The sequence below is a fragment of the Oncorhynchus kisutch genome, linkage group LG18 (assembly GCF_002021735.2).
Source record: "Oncorhynchus kisutch isolate 150728-3 linkage group LG18, Okis_V2, whole genome shotgun sequence".
Lineage (NCBI taxonomy): Eukaryota > Metazoa > Chordata > Actinopteri > Salmoniformes > Salmonidae > Oncorhynchus > Oncorhynchus kisutch.
This window is the reverse complement of record NC_034191.2, coordinates 81,305,517-81,332,218: the sequence shown is the minus strand read 5'-3', so window position 1 is coordinate 81,332,218 and position 26,702 is coordinate 81,305,517. Positions and strand designations below refer to the sequence as shown.

At 47.8% G+C, this 26,702-nt stretch overlaps 1 protein-coding gene across 1 annotated transcript in view; it reads left to right on the top strand.

Annotated features, from left to right (window-relative positions):
• Positions 1-5,711, top strand: part of stau2 (staufen double-stranded RNA binding protein 2) — a 312,363-nt gene extending 306,652 nt beyond the window's left edge. The window contains exon 17 of the mRNA XM_031796896.1: positions 4,938-5,711. Within this exon, the coding sequence (XP_031652756.1) occupies positions 4,938-4,973 (36 nt within the window). The 3' untranslated portion in view covers positions 4,974-5,711. The remainder of the gene's footprint in view (positions 1-4,937) is intronic.
• Positions 5,712-26,702: the final 20,991 nt, after the last annotated feature.

Below are 26,702 nucleotides of genomic sequence, written 5' to 3'. Positions count from 1 at the left end.
CAGGCCTAACATTAGGGTTCAGGCCTAACATTAGGGTTCAGGCCTAACATTAGGGTTCAGGGTAAGGCCTAACATTAGGGTTCAGGCCTAACATTAGGGTTCAGGCCTAACATTAGGGTTCAGGGTAAGGCCTAACATTAGGGTTCAGGCCTAACGTTAGGGTTCAGGCCTAACATTAGGGTTCAGGCCTAACATTAGGGTTCAGGCCTAACGTTAGGGTTCAGGCCTAACGTTAGGGTTCAGGCCTAACGTTAGGGTTCAGGCCTAACGTTAGGGTTCAGGCCTAACGTTAGGGTTCAGGCCTAACGTTAGGGTTCAGGCCTAACATTAAGGTTCAGGCCTAACATTAGGGTTCAGGCCTAACATTAGGGTTCAGGCCTAACATTAGGGTTCAGGGTAAGGCCTAACATTAGGGTTCAGGGTAGGGCCTAACGTTAGGGTTAAGGGTGGGGCCTAACATTAGGGTTCAGGGTAAGGCCTAACGTTAGGGTTAAGGGTGGGGCCTAACATTAGGGTTAAGGGTAAGGCCTAACATTAGGGTTCAGGCCTAACATTAGGGTTCAGGGTAGGGCCTAACATTAGGGTTCAGGCCTAACATTAGGGTTCAGGGTAGGGCCTAACATTAGGGTTCAGGCCTAACATTAGGGTTAAGGGTAGGGCCTAACGTTAGGGTTCAGGCCTAACATTAGGGTTCAGGGTAGGGCCTAACATTAGGGTTCAGGCCTAACATTAGGGTTCAGGGTAGGGCCTAACATTAGGGTTCAGGCCTAACATTAGGGTTAAGGGTAGGGCCTAACATTAGGGTTCAGGCCTAACATTAGGGTTAAGGGTAGGGCCTAACATTAGGGTTCAGGCCTAACATTAGGGTTCAGGGTAGGGCCTAACATTAGGGTTCAGGCCTAACATTAGGGTTCAGGGTAGGGCCTAACGTTAGGGTTAAGGGTAGGGCCTAACATTAGGGTTCAGGGTAGGGCCTAACGTTAGGGTTAAGGGTAAGGCCTAACATTAGGGTTAAGGGTAGGGCCTAACATTAGGGTTCAGGCCTAACGTTAGGGTTAAGGGTAAGGCCTAACATTAGGGTTAAGGGTAGGGCCTAACGTTAGGGTTAAGGGTGGGGCCTAACATTAGGGTTAAGGGTAGGGCCTAACGTTAGGGTTAAGGGTAGGGCCTAACATTAGGGTTCAGGGTAGGGCCTAACATTAGGGTTAAGGGTAGGGCCTAACGTTAGGGTTCAGGCCTAACGTTAGGGTTAAGGGTAAGGCCTAACATTAGGGTTCAGGCCTAACGTTAGGGTTAAGGGTAAGGCCTAACATTAGGGTTCAGGCCTAACGTTAGGGTTAAGGGTAAGGCCTAACATTAGGGTTCAGGCCTAACATTAGGGTTAAGGGTAGGGCCTAACATTAGGGTTCAGGCCTAACATTAGGGTTAAGGGTAGGGCCTAACATTAGGGTTCAGGCCTAACATTAGGGTTAAGGGTAGGGCCTAACATTAGGGTTCAGGCCTAACATTAGGGTTAAGGGTAGGGCCTAACATTAGGGTTCAGGCCTAACATTAGGGTTCAGGGTAGGGCCTAACATTAGGGTTCAGGCCTAACATTAGGGTTAAGGGTAGGGCCTAACATTAGGGTTCAGGCCTAACATTAGGGTTAAGGGTAGGGCCTAACATTAGGGTTCAGGCCTAACATTAGGGTTAAGGGTAGGGCCTAACATTAGGGTTCAGGCCTAACATTAGGGTTAAGGGTAGGGCCTAACATTAGGGTTCAGGCCTAACATTAGGGTTCAGGGTAGGGCCTAACATTAGGGTTCAGGCCTAACATTAGGGTTCAGGGTAGGGCCTAACGTTAGGGTTAAGGGTAGGGCCTAACATTAGGGTTCAGGGTAGGGCCTAACGTTAGGGTTAAGGGTAAGGCCTAACATTAGGGTTAAGGGTAGGGCCTAACATTAGGGTTCAGGCCTAACGTTAGGGTTAAGGGTAAGGCCTAACATTAGGGTTAAGGGTAGGGCCTAACGTTAGGGTTAAGGGTGGGGCCTAACATTAGGGTTAAGGGTAGGGCCTAACGTTAGGGTTAAGGGTAGGGCCTAACATTAGGGTTCAGGGTAGGGCCTAACATTAGGGTTAAGGGTAGGGCCTAACGTTAGGGTTCAGGCCTAACGTTAGGGTTAAGGGTAAGGCCTAACATTAGGGTTCAGGCCTAACGTTAGGGTTAAGGGTAAGGCCTAACATTAGGGTTCAGGCCTAACGTTAGGGTTAAGGGTAAGGCCTAACATTAGGGTTCAGGCCTAACGTTAGGGTTAAGGGTAAGGCCTAACATTAGGGTTCAGGCCTAACGTTAGGGTTAAGGGTAAGGCCTAACATTAGGGTTCAGGCCTAACGTTAGGGTTAAGGGTAGGGCCTAACATTAGGGTTAAGGGTAAGGCCTAACATTAGGGTTAAGGGTAGGGCCTAACGTTAGGGTTAAGGGTAGGGCCTAACATTAGGGTTAAGGGTAAGGCCTAACATTAGGGTTCAGGCCTAACGTTAGGGTTAAGCGTAAGGCCTAACATTAGGGTTCAGGCCTAACGTTAGGGTTAAGGGTAAGGCCTAACATTAGGGTTCAGGCCTAACGTTAGGGTTAAGGGTAAGGCCTAACATTAGGGTTCAGGCCTAACGTTAGGGTTAAGGGTGAGGCCTAACATTAGGGTTAAGGGTAGGGCCTAACGTTAGGGTTAAGGGTAGGACCTAACATTAGGATTAAGGGTAGGGCCTAACATTAGGGTTCAGGCCTAACGTTAGGGTTAAGGGTAGGGCCTAACGTTAGGGTTCAGGCCTAACGTTAGGGTTAAGGGTAGGGCCTAACATTAGGGTTCAGGCCTAACGTTAGGGTTAAGGGTAAGGCCTAATATTAGGGTTAAGGGTAGGGCCTAACGTTAGGGTTAAGGGTAGGGCCTAACATTAGGATTAAGGGTAGGGCCTAACGTTATTGTTAAGGGTAGGGCCTAGCGTTAGGGTTAAGGATAGGGCCTAACATTAAGGGTAGGGCCTAACGTTAGGGTTAAGGGTAGGGCCTAACGTTAGGGTTAAGGGTATGGCCTAACGTTAGGGTTAAGGGTAGGGCCTAACGTTAGGGTTAAGGGTAGGGCCTAACATTAGGGTTAAGGGTAAGGCCTAACATTAGGGTTAAGGGTAGGGCCTAACGTTAGGGTTAAGGGTAGGGCCTAACGTTAAGGTTAAGGGTAAGGCCTAACGTTAGGGTTAAGGGTGGGGCCTAACATTAGGGTTATGGGTGGGGCCTAACGTTAAGGGTAGGGCCTAACGTTAGGGTTAAGGGTAAGGCCTAACATTAGGGTTAAGGGTAAGGCCTAACATTAGGGTTCAGGGTAAGGCCTAACATTAGGGTTAAGGGTGGGGCCTAACGTTAGGGTTAAGGGTAGGGCCTAACATTAAGGGTAAGGCCTAACGTTAGGGTTAAGGGTAAGGCCTAACATTAGGGTTAAGGGTGGGGCCTAACGTTAGGGTTAAGGGTAGGGATTGAAGTTAGACTCAGGGTTAAGGGGTTAACGTTAGCATCAGGGTTAAGGGTCTAACGTTAGCATCGGGGTTAAGGGGCTAACGTTAGCATTAGGATTAAGGGTCTAACGTTAGCATTAGGGTTAAGGGTCTAACGTTAGCATCAGGGTTAAGGGTCTAACGTTAGCATTAGGGTTAAGGGTCTAACGTTAGCATTAGGGCTAAGGGACTAACGTTAGCATTAGGGCTAAGGGGCTAACGTTAGCATTAGGGATAAGGGGCTAACGTTAGCATTAGGGATTAAGGGTCTAACGTTAGCATCAGGGTTAAGGGTCTAACGTTAGCATCAGGGTTAAGGGTCTAACGTTAGCATTAGGGTTAAGGGTCTAACGTTAGCATTAGGGCTAAGGGGCTAACGTTAGCATTAGGGCTAAGGGGCTAACGTTAGCATTAGGGATAAGGGGCTAACGTTAGCATTAGGGATAAGGGTCTAACGTTAGCATCAGGGATAAGGGGCTAACGTTAGCATCAGGGATAAGGGGCTAACGTTAGCATTAGGGATAAGGGGCTATCGTTAGCATTAGGGATAAGGGGCTAACGTTAGCATTATGGATAAGGGTCTAACGTTAGCATTAGGGTTAAGGGTCTAACGTTTGCATCAGGGATAAGGGGCTAACGTTAGCATCAGGGTTAAGGGTCTAACGTTAGCATCAGGGATAAGGGGCTAACGTTAGCATTAGGGATAAGGGGCTAACGTTAGCATTAGGGATAAGGGGCTAACGTTAGCATTAGGGATAAGGGTCTAACGTTAGCATTAGGGTTAAGGGTCTAACGTTTGCATCAGGGATAAGGGGCTAACGTTAGCATCAGGGTTAAGGGTCTAACGTTAGCATTAGGGTTAAGGGTCTAACGTTTGCATCAGGGATAAGGGGCTAACGTTAGCATCAGGGTTAAGGGTCTAACGTTAGCATCAGGGATAAGGGGCTAACGTTAGCATTAGGGTTAAGTTTAGGGCTGACGTCCTCATGACAGGAACCATTCCATGTATTAATACAGTGATTCCTTCCAGGATTAAAGGATGTTTTGTGAAAATAGTTAGTTTAGGGCCTCAATCAATCACATTTATTTATTAAACCCTTTTTAAATCATCAGTTGTCTCAAAGTGCTGTACAGAACCCTAAACTAAAACCCCAAAGATCAAGTAATGTTGAAGCACGGTGGCTCGGAAAAACAGGAACCTAGGATGAATCTTTGAAAGGAACCAGGCTCTGAGGGATGGAGAATAGGGCCTCTATGGTTTGGATTCGAGGTATGGATAATGTCCCTCGACAGGATGTATTCTTCTATGTATTAGATCAGAAACGATTTCAATGGAGATGGGAAGGAAGGATGCATGTGTAAGAATCCATTCTAACATCTTGCTTCTCCCTCTTTCTGATTGGTTCCCCCAGAGCAGCGAGGTGTGTGTCAGAGAGGACGGACACTGAACAGACTAACTCAGGCACCACCCACCTATCAGGTCGCCGTGGATACAACAGGCTGTCGTCAAGAAGATGACCCCTGACTCTTTCCCCGTCACCTACGACCCCTATCCCCCCCCCCCCTCCCCCCCCACGACCGCCGCTGCATCCTGGCAACAACCTGGAACAACATGCAACGGAGTGTGTGGATGTGTACCGAGAAAAAAATAAAATGAAATAACCGACTAACTAGAAGAAGATGGGGGAAAACCTATGAGTCTCTATGTGAAGACAACACTATTCTAACACATTACATGTATTGATCATTTACGAGGAATTTAAATTTAAAAAATAAATAAAAATATATATATATAATAATTTTAAAAAAATAGATTGAGTATAAACACCTAGATTTTCCCTGTTGGATAGATGTGTAATGATATGGGTCAAACCCCCCCAAATAAAGTTGGGATAGATGTGTAATGATATGGGTCAAAACCCAATTATGTATATCATGCCATGAAGACAGAGGCAACATTATAGGGGGGTGGGGGAGGGGAGGAACAAAGTTGTGTAGCTTATTTTCCAAGGGGTAATTATGTTTCTGTTTATTCATCTTAACAATGCTTGAGTACTGACTGTATTATAAAATTAGCCAATAGCAGTGCTGTGAAAGTTGTAGCAGTTGTCTTCTCATACAGTAATATTCACCCAGCTTATCTTTCATGCTGATATTAATAAAAACAAAAACAAAACAAAATATTATATTATATTACTTAATCATCTATCTATATGGATGTGAATGACTTGCAGAAATATCATATGCACAGAAAAAGGTTTCTTCACGTGGACAAAAAGGCCGTCAGGATGGCCTTGGTGTTTAGCATTAAGCAATAGAGATAGCAGGCAGGGTGAGGGTCTATTCAATTGGAAGTCAGTCATAGGAAGGGATTTGAAGTTTAAAAATAAATTAAGCAACGTTTTTTTAAATGAATAAATAGCTCATTTTCAATTCATTAAGAAATCATTGAAAATGGATGCCATTTTGTTCAATAATTGAATTGCAATTTCAGTTTATTTCCTGAATTGACTGACCTCAATTGGAATTGAGCCCAACTCTGCTATCAGGTGACCGGTTGGGCCAACCTCTCTGGGTCCTGCAGAGGGGCTAGGTTGGGCCAACCTCTCTGGGTCCTGCAGAGGGGCTAGGTTGGGCCAACCTCTCTGGGTCCTGCAGAGGGGCTAGGTTGGGCCAACCTCTCTGGGTCCTGCAGAGGGAAGCAGCAGGTTGGGCCAACCTCTCTGGGTCCTGCAGAGGGGCTAGGTTGGGCCAACCTCTCTGGGTCCTGCAGAGGGGCTAGGTTGGGCCAACCTCTCTGGGTCCTGCAAAGGGGCTAGGTTGGGCCAACCTCTCTGGGTCCTGCAGAGGGGCTAGGTTGGGCCAACCTCTCTGGGTCCTGCAGAGGGAAGCAGCAGGTTGGGCCAACCTCTCTGGGTCCTGCAGAGGGGCTAGGTTGGGCCAACCTCTCTGGGTCCTGCAAAGGGGCTAGGTTGGGCCAACCTCTCTGGGTCCTGCAGAGGGGCTAGGTTGGGCCAACCTCTCTGGGTCCTGCAGAGGGAAGCAGCAGGTTGGGCCAACCTCTCTGGGTCCTGCAGAGGGGCTAGGTTGGGCCAACCTCTCTGGGTCCTGCAGAGGGGCTAGGTTGGGCCAACCTCTCTGGGTCCTGCAGAGGGATATACTATGAAGCAGGATCAAGGAATTAGCCAGACAGAAATAACATATTTTCTGATTCATTAAAAAAGCTCAACTTATATATATGAGTTGTTGGTTGTTGAAGCAATCAAGACCAATTAAGAATGTTTCTGCAAGTTAGCTGACAAACTCCTTCATCCTACTTTGTAGTATACCCCCTTGGTCTGCCTGACCTCGTGTAAGGACACTTCACCACAGACAGCATCACTAGAATGGGTTATTCTCACCAGAGAGGTAGAGGAGAGTTTGGCAGCCATGTTGGTAAGGACCCATAAAGCATAATACACCACCCCTGTAAAATGTGTAATGTAACAAGCCCACTCGCCTACCATAGAGGCTGCCTACCTTTCTAGAATGCATAGTAGCAGAGTATTCTGGAATGGACCAGGTGTTCTAGAATACACCTAATGGGTTCTAGAAAGGACACCATGTTGTTGATTATAATGATGACATGGTATTTAGTGACTGAAAGTCTCTAATAGACCAGTGATTCTATGTTCGTGGATTTTTCCCCCTTCTCTTCCCTCCACAGTTAAGTCAATTACATCTACACCCATTGTGTGTGTTATATTGGCCCGGCCACCAAGGCTGTGGGTTCTGTGCATTCTGAACCCAATGAGCAAAAGATGTTGAAAAGAAACTGAAAATATGTTTAAAAGATGCTTAAATACATATTTTATATTGAAAAGACGTCTTTTCGACATCTTGTGCTCACTGGGAATCATCTCTGAAGTGGCGAAACCATCCAACCATTAATTAGCAGGGTTTCACCCATTCAGAGATCACTTGAATCTAGGGTTGCGAAATTCCAGTAACTCTCCCAAAATTACCTGGTTTCCCAGAAATCCTGGTAGTGAGACCAGGAATCGTCCAACCAGGATTTCTGGGAAAACACCGGGATTATTATTATTTTTTTGAAAAATGATCCTAATTTTGCAACCCGACTTGGAGCGCTTGTTCACTGACATGGAGGATGTGGGAGGAGCAACGTGTTATAAGTAAAGTCGGTTCCTGTTGACAAACGTCTTGACGTCTTTTCTTTATCGTTTCCGTGGAAATCAGGTGAAGAAGAAACAACGGCACATTTAGGTAACTGAATTAAGGCCAGGATTTAACTGGAAATAAAAGTCAAAAGTCACCCAGTAAAATTATACTTGAGTAAAAATCTAAAATTATTTGGTTTAAAATATCAGAAGTAAAAATATAAATCATTTCAAATTCCTTATTAAGCAAAACCAGATGGCACAATTTTCTTGTTTTTTTTATTTATTTACGGAACGCAAGGGGCCACACTCCAACACTCAGACATCATTTACAGATAGCCAGGGGCCACACTCCAACACTCAGACATCATTTACAGATAGCCAGGGGCACACTCCAACACTCAGACATCATTTACAGATAGCCAGGGGCCACACTCCAACACTCAGACATCATTTACAGATAGCCAGGGGCCACACTCCAACACTCAGACATCATTTACAGATAGCCAGGGGCACACTCCAACACTCAGACATCATTTACAGATAGCAAGGGGCCACACTCCAACACTCAGACATCATTTACAGATAGCCAGGGGCCACACTCCAACACTCAGACATCATTTACAGATAGCCAGGGGCCACACTCCAACACTCAGACATCATTTACAGATAGCCAGGGGCCACACTCCAACACTCAGACATCATTTACAGATAGCCAGGGGCACACTCCAACACTCAGACATCATTTACAGATAGCCAGGGGCCACACTCCAACACTCAGACATCATTTACAGATAGCCAGGGGCCACACTCCAACACTCAGACATCATTTACAGATAGCCAGGGGCACACTCCAACACTCAGACATCATTTACAGATAGCCAGGGGCCACACTCCAACACTCAGACATCATTTACAGATAGCCAGGGGCCACACTCCAACACTCAGACATCATTTACAGATAGCCAGGGGCCACACTCCAACACTCAGACATCATTTACAGATAGCAAGGGGCCACACTCCAACACTCAGACATCATTTACAGATAGCCAGGGGCCACACTCCAACACTCAGACATCATTTACAGATAGCCAGGGGCCACACTCCAACACTCAGACATCATTTACAGATAGCCAGGGGCCACACTCCAACACTCAGACATCATTTACAGATAGCCAGGGGCACACTCCAACACTCAGACATCATTTACAGATAGCCAGGGGCCACACTCCAACACTCAGACACCATTTACAGATAGCCAGGGGCCACACTCCAACACTCAGACATCATTTACAGATAGCCAGGGGCCACACTCCAACACTCAGACATCATTTACAGATAGCAAGGGGCCACACTCCAACACTCAGACATCATTTACAGATAGCCAGGGGCCACACTCCAACACTCAGACATCATTTACAGATAGCAAGGGGCACACTCCAACACTCAGACATCATTTACAAATGAAGCATGTGTGTTTAGTGAGTCCTCCAGATCAGAGGCAGTAGGGATGACCAGGGATGTTCTCTGTTTAGTGAGTCCACCAGATCAGAGACAGTAGGGATGACCAGGGATGTTCTCTGTTTAGTGAGTCCACCAGATCAGAGACAGTAGGGATGACCAGGGATGTTCTCTGTTTAGTGAGTCCACCAGATCAGAGACAGTAGGGATGACCAGGGATGTTCTCTGTTTAGTGAGTCCTCCAGATCAGAGGCAGTAGGGATGACCAGGGATGTTCTCTGTTTAGTGAGTCCTCCAGATCAGAGGCAGTAGGGACGACCAGGGATGTTCTCTGTTTAGTGAGTCTGCCAGATCAGAGGCAGTAGGGATGACCAGGGATGTTCTCTGTTTAGTGAGTCCACCAGATCAGAGGCAGTAGGTATGACCAGGGATGTTCTCTGTTTAGTGAGTCCTCCAGATCAGAGGCAGTAGGGATGACCAGGGATGTTCTCTGTTTAGTGACTCCTCCAGATCAGAGGCAGTAGGGATGACCAGGGTTGTTCTCTGTTTAGTGAGTCCTCCAGATCAGAGGCAGTAGGTATGACCAGGGATGTTCTCTGTTTAGTGAGTCCTCCAGATCAGAGGCAGTAGGGACGACCAGGGATGTTCTCTGTTTAGTGAGTCCTCCAGATCAGAGGCAGTAGGGATGACCAGGGATGTTCTCTGTTTAGTGAGTCCACCAGATCAGAGGCAGTAGGTATGACCAGGGATGTTCTCTGTTTAGTGAGTCCTCCAGATCAGAGGCAGTAGGGATGACCAGGGATGTTCTCTGTTTAGTGAGTCCTCCAGATCAGAGGCAGTAGGGATGACCAGGGTTGTTCTCTGTTTAGTGAGTCCTCCAGATCAGAGGCAGTAGGTATGACCAGGGATGTTCTCTGTTTAGTGAGTCCACCAGATCAGAGGCAGTAGGAATGACCAGGGATGTTCTCTGTTTAGTGAGTCCTCCAGATCAGAGGCAGTAGGGACGACCAGGGATGTTCTCTGTTTAGTGAGTCTGCCAGATCAGAGGCAGTAGGGATGACCAGGGATGTTCTCTGTTTAGTGAGTCCTCCAGATCAGAGGCAGTAGGGATGACCAGGGATGTTCTCTGTTTAGTGAGTCCTCCAGATCAGAGGCAGTAGGGATGACCAGGGTTGTTCTCTGTTTAGTGAGTCCTCCAGATCAGAGGCAGTAGGTATGACCAGGGATGTTCTCTGTTTAGTGAGTCCACCAGATCAGAGGCAGTAGGAATGACCAGGGATGTTCTCTGTTTAGTGAGTCCTCCAGATCAGAGGCAGTAGGGATGACCAGGGACATTCTCTGTTTAGTGAGTCCACCAGATCAGAGGCAGTAGGGACGACCAGGGATGTTCTCTGTTTAGTGAGTCCTCCAGATCAGAGGCAGTAGGGACGACCAGGGATGTTCTCTGTTTAGTGAGTCTGCCAGATCAGAGGCAGTAGGGATGACCAGGGATGTTCTCTGTTTAGTGAGTCCACCAGATCAGAGGCAGTAGGTATGACCAGGGATGTTCTCTGTTTAGTGAGTCCTCCAGATCAGAGGCAGTAGGGATGACCAGGGATGTTCTCTGTTTAGTGAGTCCTCCAGATCAGAGGCAGTAGGGATGACCAGGGTTGTTCTCTGTTTAGTGAGTCCTCCAGATCAGAGGCAGTAGGTATGACCAGGGATGTTCTCTGTTTAGTGAGTCCTCCAGATCAGAGGCAGTAGGGACGACCAGGGATGTTCTCTGTTTAGTCAGTCTGCCAGATCAGAGGCAGTAGTGATGACCAGGGATGTTCTCTGTTTAGTGAGTCCTCCAGATCAGAGGCAGTAGGGATGACCAGGGATGTTCTCTGTTTAGTGAGTCCACCAGATCAGAGGCAGTAGGTATGACCAGGGATGTTCTCTGTTTAGTGAGTCCTCCAGATCAGAGGCAGTAGGGATGACCAGGGATGTTCTCTGTTTAGTGAGTCCTCCAGATCAGAGGCAGTAGGGATGACCAGGGTTGTTCTCTGTTTAGTGAGTCCTCCAGACCAGAGGCAGTAGGTATGACCAGGGATGTTCTCTGTTTAGTGAGTCTGCCAGATCAGAGGCAGTAGGGATGACCAGGGATGTTCTCTGTTTAGTGAGTCCTCCAGATCAGAGGCAGTAGGGACGACCAGGGATGTTCTCTGTTTAGTGAGTCTGCCAGATCAGAGGCAGTAGGGATGACCAGGGATGTTCTCTGTTTAGTGAGTCCTCCAGATCAGAGGCAGTAGGGATGACCAGGGATGTTCTCTGTTTAGTGAGTCCTCCAGATCAGAGGCAGTAGGGATGACCAGGGTTGTTCTCTGTTTAGTGAGTCCTCCAGATCAGAGGCAGTAGGGATGACCAGGGATGTTCTCTGTTTAGTGAGTCCACCAGATCAGAGGCAGTAGGAATGACCAGGGATGTTCTCTGTTTAGTGAGTCCACCAGATCAGAGGCAGTAGGGATGACCAGGGATGTTCTCTGTTTAGTGAGTCTGCCAGATCAGAGGTAGTAGAGATGACCAGGGATGTTCGGTTGATAAGTAGGTGAATTGGACTATTTTCCTCTCCTGCTAAGCATTCAAAATGTAACAAGTACTTTTGGGTGTCAAGGTAAAAAGTACAATATTAACAATGGTTAAGGGCGCTGTACTGCAGCGCCAGCTGTGCCACCAGAGACTCTGGGTTCGCGCCCAGGCTCTGTCGTAACCGGCCGCGACCGGGAGGTCCGTGGGGCGACGCACAATTGGCCTAGCATCGTCCGGGTTAGGGAGGGCTTGGCCGGTAGGGATATCCTTGTCTCATTGCGCACCAGCGTCTCCTGTGGCGGGCCGGGCGCAGTGCGCGCTAACCAAGGTCGCCAGGTGCACGGTCTTTCCTCCGACACATTGGTGCGGCTGGCTTCCGGGTTGGATGCGCGCTGTGTTAAAGAAGCAGGGCGGCTTGGTTGGGTTGTGTTTCGAAGGACGCATGACTTTCAACCTTCGTCTCTCCCGAGCCCGTACGGGAGATGTAGCGATGAGACAAGATAGTAGCTACTAAAAATTGAATACCATTGAAATCGGGGAGAAAAAAGGGCTAAAATTCACACACACAAAAAAAAAATGTAAATAGCAAAGTACAGATATCCAAACCAACCTACTTAAGTAGTACTTTAAAGAATTTTTACTTAAGTACTTTTTACACCACTGAAGCTAGAGATATATTTTTTACCATGGGCTGTATCTCAATCCACCATAAGCTTTCCACATCAGTGGTGGAAGGTGGCAGAGCTACAACCGTGTTTGTCAGACCAGGAAACATCCCGTTTTTGTCCTCGAACCCCCAAAAAGGTTCATGGAACTCGTCTGAGGTCGGCACCGCCTATCTGCCGACTTCTGTCTGAAGCTACATACTATTACGACCCCCTCTGTGGAAAGGTGAGACTCTCACGAAACACAGTGTTGTTTTTCTCTAGGACGCCTTCAAGCCTCACAACCAGGGCCGTAGAGCTACCCTTAACCAGGGCCGTTGACCAGGGCCGTAGAGCTACCCTTAACCAGGGCCGTTGACCAGGGCCGTAGAGCTACCCTTAACCAGGGCCGTAGAGCTACCCTTAACCAGGGCCTTAGACGAGGGCCGTAGAGCTACCCTTAACCAGGGCCGTTGACCAGGGCCGTAGAGCTACCCTTAACCAGGGCCGTAGAGCTACCCTTAACCAGGGCCTTAGACCAGGGCCGTAGAGCTACCCTTAACCAGTGCCGTTGACCAGGGCCGTAGAGCTACCCTTAACCAGGGCCTTAGACCAGGGCTGTAGAGCTACCCTTAACCAGGGCCGTTGACCAGGGCCGTAGAGCTACCCTTTAACCAGGGCCGTTGACCAGGGCCGTAGAGCTACCCTTAACCAGGGCCGTTGACCAGGGCCGTAGAGCTACCCTTAACCAGGGCCGTAGAGCTACCCTTAACCAGGGCCTTAGACCAGGGCCATAGAGCTACCCTTAACCAGGGCCTTAGACCAGGGCCGTAGAGCTACCCTTAACCAGGGCCGTTGAAGAGGGCCGTAGAGCTACCCTTAACCAGGGCCTTTGACCAGGGCCGTAGAGCTACCCTTAACCAGGGCCGTTGACCAGGGCCGTAGAGCTACCCTTAACCAGGGCCGTAGAGCTACCCTTAACCAGGGTCTTAGACCAGGGCCGTAGAGCTACCCTTAACCAGGGCCGTAGAGCTACCCTTAACCAGGGCCTTTGACCAGGGCCGTAGAGCTACCCTTAACCAGGGCCGTTGACCAGGGCCGTAGAGCTACCCTTAACCAGGGCTGTTGACCAGGGCCGTAGAGCTACCCTTAACCAGGGCCGTAGAGCTACCCTTAACCAGGGCCTTAGACCAGGGCCGTAGAGCTACCCTTAACCAGGGCCTTAGACGAGGGCCGTAGAGCTACCCTTAACCAGGGCCGTTGACCAGGGCTGTAGAGCTACCCTTAACCAGGGCCTTAGACCAGGGCCGTAGGGGTACCCTTAACCAGGGCCTTAGACCAGGGCCGTAGAGCTACCCTTAACCAGTGCCGTTGACCAGGGCCGTAGAGCTACCCTTAACCAGGGCCTTAGACCAGGGCTGTAGAGCTACCCTTAACCAGGGCCGTTGACCAGGGCCGTAGAGCTACCCTTTAACCAGGGCCGTTGACCAGGGCCGTAGAGCTACCCTTAACCAGGGCCGTTGACCAGGGCCGTAGAGCTACCCTTAACCAGGGCCATAGAGCTACCCTTAACCAGGGCCTTAGACCAGGGCTGTAGAGCTACCCTTAACCAGGGCCGTTGAAGAGGGCCGTAGAGCTACCCTTAACCAGGGCCTTTGACCAGGGCCGTAGAGCTACCCTTAACCAGGGCCGTTGACCAGGGCCGTAGAGCTACCCTTAACCAGGGCCGTAGAGCTACCCTTAACCAGGGTCTTAGACCAGGGCCGTAGAGCTACCCTTAACCAGGGCCGTAGAGCTACCCTTAACCAGGGCCTTTGACCAGGGCCGTAGAGCTACCCTTAACCAGGGCCGTTGACCAGGGCCGTAGAGCTACCCTTAACCAGGGCTGTTGACCAGGGCCGTAGAGCTACCCTTAACCAGGGCCTTAGACCAGGGCCGTAGAGCTACCCTTAACCAGGGCCGTTGACCAGGGCCATTAAACCTACGTAAAACCAAGACCTGATAATGTGTGTCGAATCCACCCCCTGATGTGATTATTAAAAGGAAAGATATTTCAGTACATGTTCCACCAATAGAATTCAAATAATCGTTCTGTTTACGTTTCCTGTCCCATATCTAAGTATAGAACCTTACGTGGAAGTCTCCACCCCCTCTGATTTGTTTAAATCTCATTGGTGAATCATTAATGAAGTGGACGGCGAGTGTACATTCTGAAATTCCGGAACTCAAAAGCAGAGAGGCTTTTGATTTGCATATTATCTAGCACGGTATTCCGCGAGGTTTCCTTTCCTCAATGGGAACGTTCCCAGTTCGGGAAGGAAGCCTTGTCTCCCTCCAATACAGATTTCCATTGTTTGCGTTCCCGAATGGAATCCCGAGCAGTGCCGTATTAGTCCTTTCTCATCAGATTCTCCCCCTGGGGTGGAATAACATCTGTCTCCGGGACATTTTGGAACGGCTTCTAGTCTGTTATTTCAGTGTTTGACTCAATACATTCTATAAAATAAAAAAAATTAAATGGATATGTAGCTATGCAACTCCCTACAACAACTCATATCACCAGGTCTTTGACATGAGAGAGCTGTGATGTTATTCATTCATAGAGAATCACTGTTGTGGTCGTGTTCCAAACGGCTACGGGCTCATTAGGTCACTGGTCGAAAGTAGTGCACTATATAGGGAATAGAGTGCCATTTGGGACTCTGTGTTAGGGAGTAGGGTCTGTGTTAGGGAGTAGGGTCTGTTAGGGAGTAGGGTCTGTGTTAGGGAGTAGGGTCTGTGTTAGGGAATAGGGTCTGTGTTAGTGAATAGGGTGCCATTTGGGACTCTGTGTTAGGGAGTAGGGTCTGTGTTAGGGAGTAGGGTCTGTGTTAGGGAGTAGGGTCTGTGTTAGGGAGTAAGGTCTGTGTTAGGGAATAGGGTCTGTGTTAGTGAATAGGGTGCCATTTGGGACTCTGTGTTAGTGTGTACGTGGACTGTCTTATGTCAGAGTGGGACTCTATCAGACATATAGAGTCTGAATATGCTATATGGTATAACCTACATCCTTCTATAATCAATGTTATAACCTACATCCTTTAATCAATGTTATAACCTACATCCTTCTATAATCAATGTTATAACCTACACCCTTCTATAATCAATGTTATAACCTACATCCTTCTATAATCAATGGTATAACCTACATCCTTCTATAATCAATGGTATAACCTACATCCTTTAATCAATGTTATAACCTACATCCTTTAATCAATGTTATAACCTACATCCTTTAATCAATGTTGGTCTTTCTCTGGTTGTGAACCCTCATTAACACTTCACATGGAGTGTGTCTCAAATGAAACCCTATTCCCTATAGTAGAGCCCTATGATCCCTATGAGCCTTAAGATCCTTATGCGTCCTGTGGGCCCTATGAGTCCGGTGGGCCCTATGAGTCCGGTGGGCCCTATGAGTCCTGTGGCCCGGCCCTATGAGTCCTGTGGGCCCTATGAGTCCTGTGGCCCGGCCCTATGAGTCCTGTGGGCCCTATGAGTCCTGTGGCCCGGCCCTATGAGTCCTGTGGGCCCTATGAGTCCTGTGGCCCGGCCCTATGAGTCCTGTGGGCCCTATGAGTCCTGTGGGCCCTATGAGTCCTGTGGGCCCTGTGAGTCCTGTGGGCCCTATGTTCCCTATGAGTCCTGTGGGCCCTATGAGTCCTGTGGCCCGGCCCTATGATTCCTGTGGGCCCTATGATTCCTGTGGGCCCTGTGAGTCCTGTGGGCCCTATGAGTCCTGTGGGCCCTATGAGTCCTGTGGGCCCTATGAGTCCTGTGGGCCCTATGTTCCCTATGAGTCCTGTGGGCCCTATGAGTCCTGTGGCCCGGCCCTATGAGTCCTGAGGGCCCTATGAGTCCTGTGGGCCCGGCCCTATGAGTCATGTGGGCCCTATGAGTCCTGTGGGCCCTATGAGTGATGTGGGCCCTATGAGTCCTGTGGGCCCGGCCCTATGAGTCCTGTGGGCCCTATGAGTCCTATGTTCCCTATGAGTCCTGTGGGCCCTATGGGTCCTGTGGGCCCTATGAGTCCTGTGGGCCCTATGAGTCCTGTGGGCCCTATGAGTCCTGTGGCCCGGCCCTATGAGTCCTGTGGGCCCTATGAGTCCTGTGGCCCGGCCCTATGAGTCCTGTGGGCCCTATGAGTCCTGTGGGCCCTATGAGTCCTGTGGGCCCTGTGAGTCCTGTGGGCCCTATGTTCCCTATGAGTCCTGTGGGCCCTATGAGTCCTGTGGCCCGGCCCTATGATTCCTGTGGGCCCTATGATTCCTGTGGGCCCTGTGAGTCCTGTGGGCCCTATGAGTCCTGTGGGCCCTATGAGTCCTGTGGGCCCTATGAGTCCTGTGGGCCCTATGTTCCCTATGAGTCCTGTGGGCCCTATGAGTCCTGTGGCCCGGCCCTATGAGTCCTGAGGGCCCTATGAGTCCTGTGGGCCCGGCCCTATGAGTCATGTGGGCCCTATGAGTCCTGTGGGCCCTATGAGTGATGTGGGCCCTATGAGTCCTGTGGGCCCGGCCCTATGAGTCCTGTGGGCCCTATGAGTCCTATGTTCCCTATGAGTCCTGTGGGCCCTATGGGTCCTGTGGGCCCTATGAGTCCTGTGGGCCCTATGAGTCCTGTGGGCCCTATGAGTCCTGTGGCCCGGCCCTATGAGTCCTGTGGGCCCGGCCCTATGAGTCCTGTGGGCCCTATGAGTCCTGTGGGCCCTATGAGTCCTGTGGCCCGGCCCTATGAGTCCTGTGGCCCGGCCCTATGAGTCCTGTGGGCCCTATGAGTCCTGTGGGCCCGGCCCTATGAGTCCTGTGGGCCCTATGAGTCATCTGGGCCCTATAGGTCATGTGGGCCCTATGAGTCCTGTGGGCCCTATGAGTCATGTGGGCCCTATGAGTCCTGTGGGCCCTATGAGTCCTGCGGGCCCTATGAGTCCTGTGTTCCCTATGAGTCCTGTGGGCCCTATGAGTCCTGTGGGCCTTATGAGTCCTGTGGGCCCTATGAGTCCTGTGGCCCGGCCCTATGAGTCCTGTGGCCCGGCCCTATGAGTCCTGTGGGCCCTATGAGTCCTATGTTCCCTATGAGTCCTGTGGGCTCTATGAGTCCTGTGATCCCTATGAGTCCTGTGGGCCCTATGAGTCCTGTGGCCCGGCCCTATGAGTCCTGTCGGCCCTATGAGTCCTGTGACCCCTATGAGTCCTGTGGGCCCTATGAGTCCTGTGGGCCCTATGAGTCCTGCGGGCCCTATGAGTCCCTCGTCTACGGCTCTACTGGGTAGAGAGGAACCAGGCTCTGAGGGGTGACCAGTCGTCTACTGGCTGTACTGGTTAGAGAGGAACCAGGCTCTGAGGGGTGACCAGTCGTCTACTGGCTGTGCTGGGGGGAGAGGAACCAGGCTCTGAGGGGTGGCCAGTCGTCTACGGCTGTGCTGGGGGGAGAGGAACCAGGCTCTGAGGGGTGGCCAGTCATCTACGGCTGTGCTGGGGGGAGAGGAACCAGGCTCTGAGGGGTGGCCAGTCGTCTACGGCTGTGCTGGGGGGAGATAGTTCATGGCCATTAAGGTCAGATTGTTCTTCAAGATGTTCAAACGTTCATAGATGACCAAGATTCAGAGGTCTAGACAGCAGGTGTGGTAGAGAGAGAGAGAAAGAACCTCAAAAACAACAGGTCTGGGACAGGTAGCTGTCCCAGACTGGTGAACAGTCTGGTGTTGAAATGTCTGGTGAACAGGTCAGGGTTCCATAGCTGCAGGCAGAACAGTTGAAACTGGAGCAGCAGCACGACCAGGTGGACTGGGGACAGCAAGGAGTCATCAGTCCAGGTAGTCCTGAGGCATGGTCCAAGGGCTCCTCTTCTGTTCTCACACATAAGAGCCTTCTCCCATCTCTCCTCTTTTGTTCTCACAAATTAAAGCCATTTTCTCCCATCTCTCCTCTTTTGTTCTCACAAATTTAAGCCATCTTCTCCCATCTCTCCTCTTTTGTTCTCACACATAAGAGCCTTCTCCCATCTCTCCTCTTTTGTTCTCACACATAAGAGCCTTCTCCCATCTCTCCTCTTTTGTTCTCACACATAAGAGCCTTCTCCCATCTCTCCTCTTTTGTTCTCACACATAAGAGCCTTCTCCCATCTCTCCTCTTTTGTTCTCACACATAAGAGCATTCTCCCATCTCTCCTCTTTTGTTCTCACAAATTAAAGCCATCTTCTCCCATTCTCCTGTTTAACCTGTTTTAAAGGTGTTTCTCATATCGGCTACCGAGAGCGTGATCACACCGTAGTCCGGAAAAGCTGGTGCTCTCATGCATTGTTCAGTGTTTCTTGCCTCGAAGTGGAATAGAAGAAGGCATTTAGGTTGTCTGGTAGGCTCACATCACTCGGCAGCTCGCGGCTGGGTTTTCCTTTGTAATTTGTGATAGTTTGCAAACCCTGCCACATCCGACGAGTGTCGGAGCCGGCGTAGAAGGATTAGATCTTTGTCCTGTATTGACGCTTAGCCTGTTTGATGGCTCGTCGGGAGGTCGTAGCAGGAGTTGTTGTAACTGTTCGGATTAGTGTCACACTCCTTGAAAGCAGAAGCTCTAGCCTTTTGCTCAGTACGGATGATGCCTTTAATCCATGGCTCCTGGTTGGGATACGTCACTGTGGGGACGACGTCATCAATTAACTTATTAATGAAGCCAGTGACTGATGTGGAGGGACCAGGTAGTGTGTAGTGACAGTCAGGGGGCCAAGGCTGGCTCCTAGAATGAATTGCCCGCTCTACATCCCTCCAATATGGGAAGCGAAGTAGCGAACCTCACTGCAAAAAAATTACAAATGGAACACAATGCCGTGCGCCATTGATTTACTCGTCTGAATGATGTGTTATTGACCTGCTTAAAACCCTCTAAATGACTGCCGTGTTAATGGGGGATAAAGAAGAGAAAGGAACCCTCTAAATGACTGCCGTGTTAATGGGGGATAAAGAAGAGAAAGGAACCCTCTAAATAACTGCCGTGTTAATGGGGGATAAAGAAGAGAAAGGAACCCTCTAAATGACTGCCGTGTTAATGGGGGATAAAGAAGAGAAAGGAACCCTCTAAATGACTGCCGTGTTAATGGGGGATAAAGAAGAGAAAGGAACCCTCTAACTGCCGTGTTAATGGGGGATAAAGAAGAGAAAGGAACCCTCTAACTGCCGTGTTAATGGGGGATAAAGAAGAGAAAGGAACCCTCTAACTGCCGTGTTAATGGGGGATAAAGAAGAGAAAGGAACCCTCTAACTGCCGTGTTAATGGGGGATAAAGAAGAGAAAGGAACCCTCTAAATGACTGCCGTGTTAATGGGGGATAAAGAAGAGAAAGGAACCCTCTAACTGCCGTGTTAATGGGGGATAAAGAAGAGAAAGGAACCCTCTAAATGACTGCCGTGTTAATGGGGGATAAAGAAGAGAAAGGAACCCTCTAAATGACTGCCGTGTTAATGGGGGATAAAGAAGAGAAAGGAACCCTCTAACTGCCGTGTTAATGGGGGATAAAGAAGAGAAAGGAACCCTCTAAATAACTGCCGTGTTAATGGGGGATAAAGAAGAGAAAGGAACCCTCTAAATGACTGCCGTGTTAATGGGGGATAAAGAAGAGAAAGGAACCCTCTAAATGACTGCCGTGTTAATGGGGGATAAAGAAGAGAAAGGAACCCTCTAAATGACTGCCGTGTTAATGGGGGATAAAGAAGAGAAAGGAACCCTCTAACTGCCGTGTTAATGGGGGATAAAGAAGAGAAAGGAACCCTCTAACTGCCGTGTTAATGGGGGATAAAGAAGAGAAAGGAACCCTCTAACTGCCGTGTTAATGGGGGATAAAGAAGAGAAAGGAACCCTCTAAATGACTGCCGTGTTAATGGGGGATAAAGAAGAGAAAGGAACCCTCTAACTGCCGTGTTAATGGGGGATAAAGAAGAGAAAGGAACCCTCTAAATGACTGCCGTGTTAATGGGGGATAAAGAAGAGAAAGGAACCCTCTAAATGACTGCCGTGTTAATGGGGGATGAAGAAGAGAAAGGAACCCTCTAACTGCCGTGTTAATGGGGGATAAAGAAGAGAAAGGAACCCTCTAAATAACTGCCGTGTTAATGGGGGATAAAGAAGAGAAAGGAACCCTCTAAATGACTGCCGTGTTAATGGGGGATAAAGAAGAGAAAGGAACCCTCTAAATGACTGCCGTGTTAATGGGGGATAAAGAAGAGAAAGGAACCCTCTAACTGCCGTGTTAATGGGGGATAAAGGAGAGAAAGGAACCCTCTAACTGCCGTGTTAATGGGGGATAAAGGAGAGAAAGGAACCCTCTAACTGCCGTGTTAATGGGGGATTAGGAAGAGAAAGGAACCCTCTAACTGCCGTGTTAATTGGGGATAAAGAAGAGAAAGGAACCCTCTAACTGCCGTGTTAATGGGGGATAAAGGAGAGAAAGGAACCCTCTAACTGCCGTGTTAATGGGGGATAAAGAAGAGAAAGGAACCCTCTAACTGCCGTGTTAATGGGGGATAAAGAAGAGAAAGGAACCCTCTAACTGCCGTGTTAATGGGGGATAAAGAAGAGAAAGGAACCCTCTAACTGCCGTGTTAATGGGGGATAAAGGAGAGAAAGGAACCCTCTAACTGCCGTGTTAATGGATGAAAGATTAGACATTAGAATAGATATCCAGCCAAAACTAGTTGATGTAATAGCAGATCTTTATCTTCTGACCCCGAGGCTAGGGATGAGAAATGTACATTTGAAGTTTCATCAAATGTGTTAGTGCTGGACTGGAACAGAAGCCTGCGGCCACTGTGGTTCAGCTTGGCCCATGGTTGGTTTTGGGGTATCTCTTTAGATACAGAACAAACACACACACCAGTGGAGGTCAGTGCCGTTCAGGAGCATGGCCTTATTTTTATTACTGCATATCATTCACCCAGTTCAATGTAACAGTGATAGGTTTAGGTTACTGTCATTCACCCAGTTCAATGTAACAGTGACAGGTTTAGGTTACTGTCATTCACCCAGTTCAATGTAACAGTGACAGGTTTAGGTTACTGTCATTCACCCAGTTCAATGTAACAGTGACAGGTTTAGGTTACTGTCATTCACCCAGTTCAATGTAACAGTGACAGGTTTAGGTTACTGTCATTCACCCAGTTCAATGTAACAGTGATAGGTTTAGGTTACTGTCATTCACCCAGTTTAATGTAACAGTGACAGGTTTAGGTTACTGTCATTCACCCAGTTCAATGTAACAGTGACAGGTTTAGGTTACTGTCATTCACCCAGTTCAATGTAACAGTGACAGGTTTAGGTTACTGTCATTCACCCAGTTCAATGTAACAGTGATAGGTTTAGGTTACTGTCATTCACCCAGTTTAATGTAACAGTGACAGGTTTAGGTTACTGTCATTCACCCAGTTCAATGTAACAGTGATAGGTTTAGGTTACTGTCATTCACCCAGTTCAATGTAACAGTGACAGGTTTAGGTTACTGTCATTCACCCAGTTCAATGTAACAGTGACAGGTTTAGGTTACTGTCATTCACCCAGTTCAATGTAACAGTGACAGGTTTAGGTTACTGTCATTCATATTCACCCAGTTCAATGTAACAGTGATAGGTTTAGGTTACTGTCATTCACCCAGTTCAATGTAACAGTGATAGGTTTAGGTTACTGTCATTCATATTCACCCAGTTCAATGTAACAGTGACAGGTTTAGGTTACTGTCATTCACCCAGTTCAATGTAACAGTGATAGGTTTAGGTTACTGTCATTCACCCAGTTCAATGTAACAGTGACAGGTTTAGGTTACTGTCATTCACCCAGTTCAATGTAACAGTGATAGGTTTAGGTTACTGTCATTCATATTCACCCAGTTCAATGTAACAGTGACAGGTTTAGGTTACTGTCATTCACCCAGTTCAATGTAACAGTGATAGGTTTAGGTTACTGTCATTCACCCAGTTCAATGTAACAGTGACAGGTTTAGGTTACTGTCATTCACCCAGTTCAATGTAACAGTGACAGGTTTAGGTTACTGTCATTCACCCAGTTCAATGTAACAGTGACAGGTTTAGGTTACTGTCATTCACCCAGTTCAATGTAACAGTGACAGGTTTAGGTTACTGTCATTCACCCAGTTCAATGTAACAGTGACAGGTTTAGGTTACTGTCATTCATATTCACCCAGTTCAATGTAACAGTGATAGGTTTAGGATGATCTACATGATACTCTAATGTTCCCTGTACCCATTATGAGGTTGATGCAACCTATCCTATCAATGATAGTTTACAATGTAGATGTACACAGGTCGAGAGACATATTTGAGATGACAGACAGTGACATTCAATAACGCCTTACACACTCTTACCTGCATCTAGCTGATACAGGGTGTAATCATTAGTCCAACAGTTGCAAATTAGACTTTCTATTGGACAAATTCAAGTATGTTTATATCCCTGTTTTGTTCCGTTTGCTTAAAGAAACGTTTTTCAACAGAATCGGCGGAATGAATACACCCCTGGTCACGCGTAAAAACAGTTCACTTTCATAGCAGCCACGTTGTATTCCTTCTTGCATCCATGCTCTCTCCTCCTCTCACCTCTTCCCTACACTTGTGGATTACAATACACAACACGTCAGCTGTATGTGTCCAGGTCAGAAAACCTTTCCAAGCCAAACAGCCTACATAGTTCTCACCATATTAGCTGAAGTAACGTCAAAAGTCAGCATAGCTAATAGATCTAATGTGTTAGTAAACCCGTTACAACCATGCAATAACGTTACAGTGTACCGTCAGTAAGCAGTTACCCCGGTGGCCATACATTAGTAAAAACCTAAAGCCTTACCTTGACTTGGAAGTTCCAGTGTTGTTTTGGATAGTCATAGCCAGCTAGCTAACATAGCATCCCTCTGTTATAGCCAGCTAGCTAACATAGCCCCGGTGGCCATACATTAGTAAAACCTAAAGCCTTACCTTGACTTGGAAGTTCCAGTTTTGTTTTGGATAGTCATAGCCAGCTAGCTAACATAGCATCCCTCTGTTATCGCCAGCTAGCTAATATAGCCCCGGTGGCCATACATTAGTAAAACCTAAAGCCTTACCTTGACTTGGAAGTTCCAGTGTTGTTTTGGATAGTCATAGCCAGCTAGCTAACATAGCATCCCTCTGTTATAGCCAGCTAGCTAACATAGCCCCGGTGGCCATACATTAGTAAAACCTAAAGCCTTACCTTGACTTGGAAGTTCCAGTGTTGTTTTGGATAGTCATAGCCAGCTAGCTAACATAGCATCCCTCTGTTATAGCCAGCTAGCTAACATAGCCCCGGTGGCCATACATTAGTAAAACCTAAAGCCTTACCTTGACGTGGAAGTTCCAGTGTTGTTTTGGATAGTCATAGCCAGCTAGCTAACATAGCATCCCTCTGTTATAGCCAGCTAGCTAACATAGCCCCGGTGGCCATACATTAGTCAAACCTAAAGCCTTACCTTGACTTGGAAGTTCCAGTGTTGTTTTGGATAGTCATAGCCAGCTAGCTAACATAGCATCCCTCTGTTATAGCCAGCTAGCTAACATAGCATCCCTCTGTTATAGCCAGCTAGCTAACATAGCATCCCTCTGGCATCCCTCTGGTATAGCCAGCTAGCTAACGTATGGTGGCCATACATTAGTAAAACCTAAAGCCTTACCTTGACAACTATGAAAGTCCTTGCCAGCTAGTTAACATAGCATCCCTCTATTTGAGCAGGGTGTTTCAGTAGGCAAACTAGCTAGCTGCATCTGCTAGTGAAACTGAAAGTGAATAGAAATTACACACTCTCTATATATATATATTCCACTCTTGCTTCTCCTTTATTTTTGGAAGAAATTAATTTGTTTAAAAAAATTCAACTATTGTCTTCCTCTCTCTTTGAGTCAACTACTCGCCACATTTTATGCACTGCAGTGCTAGCTGGCTGTAGTGTATGCTTTCAGTAATAGATTGATTCTCTGATCTATTGATTGGGTGGACAACATGTCAATTCATGCTGCAGGAGCTCTGACAGGTTGGAGGACATCCTCTGGAGGTTTTCATAATTACTGTGTAAGTCTATGGAATGGGGTGAGGACCATGAGCCTCCTAGATGTTGTATTGAAGTCAATGTACCCAGAGGAGGACGGAAGCTAGCTGTCCTCCGGCTACACCATGGTGCTACCCTACAGAGTGCTGTTGAAGCTACTGTAGACCTTCATTGCAAAACAGTGTGTTTTAATCAATTATTTGGTGACATGATAATATTTAGTATAGTTTTATCTAAAAAGGGTAATATTTTTTATGTTTAACCATTTTTATTTTTATGAAATTCACTGAGGAGGATGGTCCTCCCCATCCTTGTTCACTCCGGACATAGATCTGCAGGACCTCCTACGGACGAAAACAACTAAATAGCTAACATTTTGCCTTCTCATTGCAGTCGCTGTATATGCATAACTATCGCCTTATGGTGAGGATAGTCGAGTTGTAAGCTCGGCTTCAGACGCAATAGTTATGCAAGTGCAATTTAAATGTATAAAAATATGAAACGGTGTCCGTGCCACCAGTATATGTAGTAGTGTTAACCCCCAGGGGTTAAACCCCTGTACAGTCCGCGCAGCCGGATCATTTTCTCATGGCTTCTGGAAAGAAATGCAATAGGCATGTTCAACCTGTGTCAGAAACTTTCAACCGGTTTTCCCCACTAAGCAACGAGTCTCTCCTCCTCGTTACAGTCAGTGAAGCTTCCCTTCCAGTGCTTAATTTGAGCCGAACAAGATCCGGCCTCTCTCTGTTTAGATCCGGCATCTCTCTGTTTTGGACTGTTTAGATCCGGCATCTCTCTGTTTAATTCCACCATCTCTCTGTTTTGGACTGTTTAGTTCCAGCATCTCTCTGTTTTGGACTGTTTAGATCCGGCATATCTCTGTTTTGGACTGTTTAGTTCCAGCATCTCTCTGTTTTGGACTGTTTAGATCCGGCATCTCTCTGTTTAGTTCCGGCATCTCTCTGTTTAGTTCCACCATCTCTCTGTTTTGGACTGTTTAGATCCGGGACCTCTCTGTTTTGGACTGTTTAGATCCGGCATCTCTCTGTTTAGTTCCACCATCTCTCTGTTTAGATCCGGCATCTCTCTGTTTAGATCCGGCATCTCTCTGTTTAGATCCGGCATCTCTCTGTTTTGGACTGTTTAGTTCCAGCATCTCTCTGTTTAGTTCCGGCATCTCTCTGTTTTGGACTGTTTAGATCCGGCATCTCTCTGTTTTGGACTGTTTAGTTCCAGCATCTCTCTGTTTTGGACTGTTTAGATCCGGCATCTCTCTGTTTTGGACTGTTTAGTTCCAGCATCTCTCTGTTTTGGACTGTTTAGATCCGGCATCTCTCTGTTTAGTTCCGGCATCTCTCTGTTTTGGACTGTTTAGATCCGGCATCTCTCTGTTTTGGACTGTTTAGATTCGGCATCTCTCTGTTTTGGACTGTTTAGATCCGGCATCTCTCTGTTTTGGACTGTTTAGATCCGGCATCTCTCTGTTTAGTTCCAGCATCTCTCTGTTTTGGACTGTTTAGTTCCGGCATCTCTCTGTTTTGGACTGTTTAGTTCCGGCATCTCTCTGTTTTGGACTGTTTAGATCCGGCATCTCTCTGTTTAGTTCCAGCATCTCTCTGTTTTGGACTGTTTAGATCCGGCATCTCTCTGTTTAGTTCCGGCATCTCTCTGTTTTGGACTGTTTAGATCCGGCATCTCTCTGTTTTGGACTGTTTAGTTCCGGCATCTCTCTGTTTTGGACTGTTTAGATCCGGCATATCTCTGTTTTGGACTGTTTAGTTCCAGCATCTCTCTGTTTTGGACTGTTTAGATCTGGCATCTCTCTGTTTAGTTCCGGCATCTCTCTGTTTTGGACTGTTTAGATCCGGCATCTCTCTGTTTTGGACTGTTTAGATCCGGCATCTCTCTGTTTTGGACTGTTTAGATCCGGCATCTCTCTGTTTTGGACTGTTTAGATCCGGCATCTCTCTGTTTAGTTCCAGCATCTCTCTGTTTTGGACTGTTTAGTTCCGGCATCTCTCTGTTTTGGACTGTTTAGTTCCGGCATCTCTCTGTTTTGGACTGTTTAGTTCCGGCATCTCTCTGTTTTGGACTGTTTAGATCCGGCATCTCTCTGTTTAGTTCCAGCATCTCTCTGTTTTGGACTGTTTAGATCCGGCATCTCTCTGTTTAGTTCCAGCATCTCTCTGTTTTGGACTGTTTAGATCCGGCATCTCTCTGTTTTGGACTGTTTAGTTTCCAGGATCTATCTGGCCGGATCCGGTAACTCTCTGTTTTG